Source organism: Cuculus canorus, chromosome 1 (assembly GCF_017976375.1).
Source record: "Cuculus canorus isolate bCucCan1 chromosome 1, bCucCan1.pri, whole genome shotgun sequence".
NCBI lineage: Eukaryota > Metazoa > Chordata > Aves > Cuculiformes > Cuculidae > Cuculus > Cuculus canorus.
The window spans coordinates 11050135-11059516 of record NC_071401.1 but is presented as its reverse complement, the minus strand read 5'-3'; the positions used below and the strand labels follow the sequence as shown (position 1 = coordinate 11059516).

Here is a 9382-nt window from a genome sequence, read left to right as displayed (position 1 = left end):
TATCTCCAGGACATGATCCAGTGCAGGGCGTGGGTTTGGGGATCTGGCCAGCTCTCTTGGGGTACCCAGCTCTTGGGTACCCGTCTCTCTGCTTTGACTTCAGCAGGATCCCAGACCAAACTGCTGTGCTGCAAAACTGCACCAACCCATTCATCAGGAGCTAAAATACCATGTGTTATTTGTTAACCCTCACTGGTAATGAAACCATGTCTTCTGTCAGTAGGAAAACATTGCAGCTCTCTTGCAAAGAGGCAGACTGAGCTCCCAGAAGCTGCCAGATGCACATTTTCCTCACCTCCTCCTAAAATATCACTGTAATTTCAATTTACTTAGATGAATAAGCCGTTGACTAAACATTCATTATAAAGTTCATATTAAGAAAAGAGACACTTGGGATAATTTTGATTGATTTACTTGGCAGAGTTTTGATAGCTACTGAAAAACATACTATTCATGTTTAGGTGAAAAATAAATGGAGTCAAATAAGTGTCACTGCATAGTACTAGGAGGTATATACAGCCACATGTAAAAATGCATAAACACAAACATTTCTGTACAGCAACTTGTCCTTTCAGTCTGTATAGAGAAACACTGGTTTATAATATGGGGAAAATATAAAGCAGACATACATGCAACAAGGACATGACAGTTACATAGGTCCCACTTGCCTCCCAAGAGTTACGATAACAATAACAATAATAATAATAAAAGCCTTTTTCAAGGAAAAAAAATTTGAAACCTGGAATGTTTTCATGTTGAGGTTTCCAGATAGCTTCAGATGTCAAACATATCTGAAGGTGATTGAAAGGCTTGATTCAAAGCCCCGTGAAGGCAATGGAAAGACTCCATTGGTTTCAGTGAGCTTGGGGTCAGACCCAGCTGTTTAACCACGATCCCATTCTGCCCTCCCCCAAAATCCAAAGTTGAAGTCTGCAGATAAAAATAAACAATTGTATCATACAAAACTTTGTATATAGAATACAAAAGGTAACCGTTGACTTTTTGTATAAAATACAACTTTTTGATAGTATATTTCTTTCACATATGTATAAATATAACCCAAATAATATGATTTTTATTATTCCTACCAAAATATTATTACTTTTTGTTGGTTTTTTTTTACAAAAGTTTACAAAACAAATAATCCTTTATATTTACAACCCAATACTGTGAAGAGTGCCTGGTCAATGATGAAAAATAGACTATAAGGGTAGTGCACTTAGCCATTGCAAAGAAAGAGGAAAAGGATACTAGCTCCGTTTAGATACAAGTGTTCTGAAGAAATGAAGAAATGATATTGTATTCAAGTTTTGTTTGCAAGAGTCTTTCATAAGGTCATATATCAAATGCATCAGGCATATCTTTACAGGACTGCAAATGGCCTCTACCTTTGTTGAATTTACTTAAGAGAGGATGAAATTTTGATCCTGGGGATGGCAGTTACAGCCCAGTGTCTTCTCCACTTCAGGCTGAGATCAACAGGATAAAGCTCAGCATTGAATCCACCACCAGATGATACCCTGAAGTCTAGGGACCTGCTCCTTAGCTGAACAATTTTTTTACATCATTTAAGGATGTTGAAAACAATCTGGTCTTAACACAGAAACCAGTGGTAGCTTTTTCAATGGCATGTGATTGTAGCTGATGTTACCAGACTTCAGTGCCCATTGCTCATGATGATATTAACTTAGTCTTGGCTTTAGTGGCATCGCAGTCATCTGTTCTTACCAGACCTCTGGCACTCGCTGCTAACTTGCTTATGGCCAGGGTGTGTGATTGTGGATGAGACAGATGAGACGATCTTCCCTCCACTTCAAACTCATGTAGTTACTATTTCAGACTACTGTTGCACACTTTATAGGGGACTCATTTGTTAGACCGTGTCTGTACCTCTACAAACTTAGGTGGGGCACCAGTCACCTGGGCTGAAAAGCTCTTTAAAGACTTGGAAAAAAATTGTACTGGCATATAAAAGGGATCACATGCACCCCAGCCAAAACTGGGGAGAGGAGGGAGCATTCTGAGCAGCTAAGCCACCACCTTACACAACGCGAGAGGGTGCAATGATCCCTGGCTAGGGCAGCAGAAGAGACTCCTCAGCAGGCTTTCTCATCCCTCTGATGGAAACCATGTCTGGGAATGAACAGCATTGTGGACCAGCCCGCCCTAACTGGCATATCTAGCTAAATGCCCATGTTACACCTTCCTTGGAGGTGCTGCTGCTCATTGTGTGACCATATCGAAACATCATGAAAAATTGCGCCCACATAAAATGACAGGGTGAATGACTGGAAAAGCCTTACTAAAACCTCTCGTCAGAAATAGGTCAGATAAGTGCAGAGGCTATTGTCAAGTAGTCTACTCATCCCACTGCTACTAACGAGGATGAATAAAGCACTTGTATGGGGCAGAGCAATGCCTCTTGGCACTGAGGCATGTGGACGTAGGCATTGTATTCCTTTGCCACATCTAGTTTTAGCTAATTCAGAGGAGACTGTAAAACACGTCGCGCTGCATCATTTTAAAAAACAACATTTTCATTTGAATTTCAAGATCTGTTCCCATCCACAAATCCTCCTGTCTCACTCACTGCAGAGTTGCTTTATAGTGACATATCACCTCCTTCTGGTGCCCTTACTAACTAAGTCTATAGAAAAAAATTTAACACAGTCCAGATTATTTTCCAGCACTGAGATTAAGTGGTGTGGAACAACCTGTATCCTTACTGCTCGACTCTGTCAGCCTCCAAGGCAAGGTGGCTGCAAACTGCCTATGGGAATGGTCCTTGCCCCAGGTTAACTCAGGGCAAGGTTGTCTCGGCCATCCCAAAACCAAACCCAAACCCAGAAGAGATGGTGGAGTCCAGTGCCCAGAAAAAATTCCCAAACCTGTTTCATTTACAAGCACAGATGTGGTTGAGTGGAGCCTCCTACTGTGAGTAGCCCAGGTGGTTGATTTGCATGCTAGTTCCAGGAGCAGAGCTTCTCATACTCTGCCCAACAGATCATGTGGGGACCTGGGCCATCACTGACCTCTTTCAGCTCCCCCCCATATGGCAAAGGGAAAGCAGGATGGACGCAAAATGCTGTGCAATCAAAATAGTAGTGTCTCCCTAGACAGAGATACTGGCATTTCTGCTGAGGTAAACCTGTTAGAAGAGGACTGGGGTGAACTACCTGACACTTGCTGTGGGTTAAGATGAAAATGAGGACAGTGGCTTAGCTGAGCCACATCATGCCCTCTGCTAAACCAGACTGGGAAAGTAGTTGGTGAGGGTCAAATCATGAGCACCCTTCTCACTTAAGTTGTCCATTAAGTCACTGGAATCCCTGGGGCAAGGTGGCAAAGTGAGGATCGTGAGCTTTGGTGTAGTTCATCTCATGTTTCCCTCAATGCCCAAAATGATTGTGCTCCTCTGATACTTGCAGTAAGCACTGATGAAAGGGAGAAAGCAAACGCTAGAGCACACTGAGTAACACACTGGATGATCTGTTTCCTTCTTTCCTTTGACAAGACCACTTACCCTTTTTGTATGCTACAAAACATAGAGAGTTTAAACCAAAACTGTTGGGAAAGCAAAAGTGAGTTTGTATGGTGTAGGAGTAAACAGTTTTTTGTAACACAATGAGATTTACACAAGGCCTGATGCTGTCAGGGCTGAGTAGTCCCAATGAAGTTAAGGGCTGTGAACACGATGACTGAAGAGCTCTGGATCACTTGGGATCTTACTTGCACTCAGAGAAATTATGTTCCACAGCCCATACCACTGTCTGGTGCTTGTGTGTGTGGGAAGCTAAACACATTTTTCCACGCAGTCCCCATGAGAAGAACTGATGGGTTCGCAATGTGCTGAACATCAGTGTGGGGAACAGACCCTTCACACGTTCTCACTCTTCCTCCTGCTCCTGGCAGGCATGAATGTCACTTATGTTATCATTTCACTGGGGGAGACTTCAGTTTTGTTCCCAGAGCAACTCTTCAAACAGGGCAGTTGCCCTATGTGGTATTTTAAAGGACAGCCCAGTTACTGGAGTGTAAATTAATAAAGCAGATTGTTGGCATCTAAAGAGAAAGCTCATGTCCTTACTGCCTCTTCATCTGGTTCACCCTTGGTACTGTCACTTACGAGTGGTTCCCCAAAATTTCATCAAGGTTGATGTCCTTCATCCAGTCATCATTACCAGGTTCCGTTTTCAGTAAAGAATCTATAAAGTCTGAGTCACTGTTGAGCGCAGGTCCTATACTGTCACCTTGCTGGTTCAGAAAGTCAAAAGCTAGGTCATTACCATGGTCACTTCCTTGGTAAGCCCGAGAGTTTTGGTTGGTAGATGTGAAACTTGTTGATGGCAGAGATGATGGAGGTGTCATACTTGTTCCTGGCTGATTCAAGGTAGGCACAGTCTGTCCTCTCAGCTGGTTAGGTCTTATGCTGAGACCTCGTAGTGAGCCAGCAGATTGTGCATTTAAAGTCTGGTGCATTTGGTTCAGAGGAGGCCTCATTTGGACTCCTGAGGTCAACTGATTAGGTGCCAATGCACGCTGAGGAAAATGCTGGTTGCCTACATTGCGTTGCAAAGACTGGTTAGGATATGGAGTGCCAGTGGGGAAACGGACACCAGCAGGTTTCAGTGCATCCTGCTGCTTCACTGCAGCTTCTTGTGGGGCCCAGTTCTGGGCAGTGGCAGTAGTCGTGATTATCACGTTGGCTGGCCTTTGCACAGGAATACCTGTGGCTCCATGGTTCAAGCTTGGCCTTACTTGCTGTGAATTGACCACAGACCCTGTCCCAAAAGCCGCTACGTTGTTCCCCTGCGTCATGGTTTGCTGTCGAGACATTACCGGGTTATTCTGACTGGGTAGGACTTGATTTTGGTTTCGGTGTTGCTGCATTTGGTTCATTCCTGAAGACACATTGTATGCGTTTTGTTGATTGCAAGGAAGGTTCCCGTAGCAGCCCATACTCCGAGGGGCTGGAACAGAAGGCATTCGGGTCCCGGCAGAGGTGGACATGAGACTGGAGCTCTGGGACATGATACTATGAGTTGAAATTGGGTTGGATAAAGACACGTTGGCGCTCATACTCACAGCTGGTGAACCACCTGGAAAGGAGAAAACAAAAGTGTTAAATGTGAGTGCATCAATGGGTGGTGTAATTCAAATACCAATTGGTTAAAAATTGAGTTTCCTAGCAGCAGAATTTATTGAAGAAGATATTTTACTCTTAAGAGGACTTGCATGAACTTGCACAAGGCCTTAAATATGCCTGTGATCCAAAGGGTGATTTGGTCTATATCAAGCCATTGGTGGGCTCTTCATCCCTTCAGAGGACACCAGATAAGCCAAAACCAGTGCTCATTGTAAGACAAATATTGGAGCAGGGAAGGACAGACAGAACCACTGGGCAGGAGAGAAGACTTTTCTGCCTTTTTTTACAGATGCATTAGACACCTTGGGCAGGACAAAGCCATTCTAAGTATGCAGAGGCAGAGGAAATCAAGAATTTTCATCCTTACAGAGCATAGCTCATCCTGGCTCCCTCTAGAGACAACTGGGAGTGATAGTCACCATCCTCAGGCCCCTTTTCCACCTTCCTTACACATCTACAGCAGTGCTATCTAACTCTTCTGTAAGTACCTGTCCCAGATGGCAGCAGAAGCCAAGATTGCATCTCATACCTTTGTAGCACTCCGTCTCCCTCTCAAGCAGCTCAGCAGAGCCCGTGACCTGTGTGTCCTCCCATATGGCAGCCAAGCAGGCATGAGGACATGGCTTGGTGCTGTGTCTAGCGAGTGCCACCAACAAACCCCTCCTAAGCTCAACTCCCAGCTGGACTATGGCCATTTGCTCTGCAAAAAGCTGACTTGCCTGTGAGTGAGTCACACATGATACCTAATGTGCAGGCATTTGCTGCACATGAATAACATCTTTTTGTGCATCAGAAAACTAGAAGTTGTGAGTTGGCATGAATCTACCATCCATGGCTAATTCTGCCCAGTGGAAGATTTTCCTCTACCTGACATCTGCCAGTGAATCAGAAGAAGAGAGGTTTCCTGTCAGCCTCCAAACCTGGACACAGGCTCACTTTTGCAGCCGATTTGTGGCTACATGATGTCTATTTTTTGAGGCCACAGTAAGTTATCTATGCAACGAAGGCTGATTGTTTCTGCTCAGAATTAATCCCTGAGAGATTGTTTTTCCTTAGTCAGTGTAGATGGCACTGTGGAGAAACACTCCCTGCCCAAAATCAGCTGCTCCACAGCTTAATTCCATTTGCTGCCATTGCTCTCATTACAAGCCCTACGAGAAGTGCAGCTAGGAGAAGTCAAGCTCAAGGCAAACAAAAGGAGATGTTTCTTCACACCTGTGGGTCAGCCAAAGAAACCTTTGCCACATGGCATAGTACAAGCGAAATTCTTGTACCACTTTGAGTGGCTCACAAAGAATAAGAAAAGCTGTTAAATGGACCCGTTACCTAGCTACCACCATATTTTTGGGAATTCCCTGAGCTCCTCCCAGAAGAGCAAGAAAATAACATACAGCCCTGGAGCTTGGCTATTTCATAGGTAACAACGAGTAGCAATTATTTGACATAGGACACTGCCTTGGCTTGGTCCTTTGTACATACAACAAAACCAGGCTGAATTTGATTAACTTTGACTTTGCCATCAAATCTTATTTTGCATTAGTCTGTGTTATTAATTTTATTAGTTGGACCATCATCAATTCCTTCTTACTGCACAGATGCTTCAAGAGCGTGCCTATGCCTGCAGTGTTCTCCAAATACATCAGTCTCAGTCTATGGCAAGTTTTCCAGTCTTTTGGTCCTTCTAAGCTCTTTGCAGAACTTGACAGTTTTCAGCATTTGATTTCAAGGCTGTACACCACAACTGGTCACAGTAATAGCTCTTGCAAATCTCCCACGTGGATGTAAAGTAAGCTCTTTTTTTTGTTGTTCAGAATCACCCCAGACTGTGTTTGTCTTCAGTGGCAATTGCACGGCCTGTTTACAGTGATATCTGGAGACCCATCACCCATTTCCTTATGTGCTACTTAAATTTTGTGCAATTTTGTGCCACTCTGGTTTCTTAACCGAAACAGGCAGTATGAAGTCAATTGCTTTAAAGGATATTACTTGAACAACTATTACCTTTAACAACCAAAGTTGTGGTTTCATTGAAAAAAACACCATACTAGTTTAAATAGATTCTTTTACATCAGCCCACATTCCTGGCATTAATTATATTCCCTTCCTAAATTCTTAATTATTCAGGCTGTATCAGCTCTCTAGTATTTTTGCTGAGCTCTGCATTAGGTCTAGGTCTAGGTCTGCAATTACCTACTTAGTCTTTTAATTTTTGTCATGGCATTAGCAGTCTTCCTTGGCATTTTAAGACTAAATAAAAAGTGACATTAAGAATTTGGAGAACATCTCAGCCAACTCTTTTAAAATTCTTGAAGACAAATCATGCACATCCATATTTTAAAAGTCTATGTTTAGGAACAGCTGTATAATATACTGTTTCTGTTGAAATTTCACCATAATGATGTTCAGTTCCCTCAGACTGGAACTGAAGGAAAAAATTATCATATATTTCTGCCTTTTCTGCATTATTTTTTATACATGTGCTCTTTCCATTTAGTAATGGATGCAGAGGATTCCTTTTTTCCCTAACTACTTAAAAATAATCTTTTCCCAAATAATTATTAACATGGAGCGTGACTCCAAAAGCAGAGTTTTTTGTTTCAAATCAATATAAACATAGATACCTAAATTAAAGAAGCTCACCTTATCCTGGAAGGCAGGCTTTTCCACAATCTGTCTCTAAGCAGGAGGTACTTGACTACAGAGAATCTAGTTGTCCTAACAATTACATTGTCCTAACTTAAGTACCCAAGTTCAGTTCTTGAGCTGGGCAGTCCCTGTGACAGAAGATGCTGTGAGGAATCCACCTGGTTTTACCCCAACAAGGGCAATCAGATTCTCCTCCATGGTCTACCAAGGAGCCATCTAACTGAATTTAGCTCTGGAAATGAAGAGGAGAATCAATGCTTAGCATGCAACCACACTACTAGCCCCATCTTTGGCTTTGCTACTTGGTTGTGCATTGCTAACTGCTTTTTGGAAATGCCATAACGTCTTTTCATAGGGATGATAGAAATGGGGGTCCTGATTTTTCTCTCCCTTCTGCCAGCACTAAAGAGGAGGAGCGACATTTCAAAAGACCTGGAACAGTCATCTGTGGAGAGCTGGTTCTCACCCTCCGGCTGAACTACAAGTTTGTGAAGTCACTTCCTCTGCCGTTGGGATGAATATCCTCCAAGGGTGACCCTGCTAGGTGTTGAGCAGCTCCCAGGGCTACCATCACACTGCTCCTGCAAATGCCACATTCTTTAAAGAGCACAAGTTGTTGGGACTTGGGTTTTACTTGTGCGAAAGACTAAGCTTCCTCTTTCTTTGTATTGCTATTTTTATCTTTTTATTTTTAATGCAAATATTTTCCATTCTGATTTCTTCCAGATGGGAATAAATGTCTTCCCTGGCAGTGCTGTGTATAGCAGCTACACCCGAGACTGTGGCAATTTGCACAAATGCCTTCACTGCCCAATTCACCTGCTCTTGTCTTGGGGGTTTCTTGCCATGATATGGCACTATGGGGAAAAGTATAGTGGAATAAAATGCGTAATGCGTCTCCAAGCCCCTACGTTATTTTATTTAACTTTTTGTTGCTTCTTCCTTGACCCGAGCAAAGCTATTCCCAGAAAAAAGTGAACAGATTCCCTGCTGTTACTCCCTTATGCAAGAGTTTCCTAATTGCTCCATCTGGTAGCTTTGCTCTGAACTCCCAGCACAGCCCTTTCTCTCAGTCTCACCTCAAAAGCTGCTCCTCTCCCTCGACTCACTCAGCGGGGACTTGAGATTTGAATGGACAAGAGCTGCCAATCCCAATTTCAAACCCAGAAGATGGGGCTCCAAATACCACAAGACTGGCAGAGTCCATTGGATTAAGAACAAGAATAAAACCCACATAACAATGGCGATCTATTTATTTTGAAGCTTTTCGCAGATGTGGCTGCAGTCATTTCTATTTTCTCTCTCGGGCTAGAAATTGATTGTTTTTAAGTAAAAGCCAAAACTCTCAGTTAATCATTTGATTCCAGGAATGAGCCTTTAAACAACACACCAAATCACAGGATTCCCCAGCAAACTGCTGGGGTTGCCAACACATTTGTTTTACAAGCACAGAGGGAACCAAGCCAGCAAGCAGGGCTCTCTCTGCCCTGTGGCATTGCCCACACCATAAGTCATTAAGCTGTCATCAGTGGTGCTTGTGCAAATTTACTCAAGATAATAAACACTCAGGCCTGTTAGAAAGCAGCAGTT

At 43.1% G+C, this 9382-nt stretch overlaps 1 protein-coding gene across 1 annotated transcript in view; it reads right to left on the bottom strand.

Annotated features, from left to right (window-relative positions):
* Nucleotides 1-396: 396 nt before the first annotated feature.
* Nucleotides 397-9382, bottom strand: part of MAML2 (mastermind like transcriptional coactivator 2) — a 217787-nt gene continuing 208801 nt past the window's right edge. Inside the window, exon 5 of the mRNA XM_054051618.1 lies at nt 397-5099. Coding sequence (XP_053907593.1) covers nt 4123-5099 — 977 coding nt within the window. The 3' untranslated portion in view covers nt 397-4122. The remainder of the gene's footprint in view (nt 5100-9382) is intronic.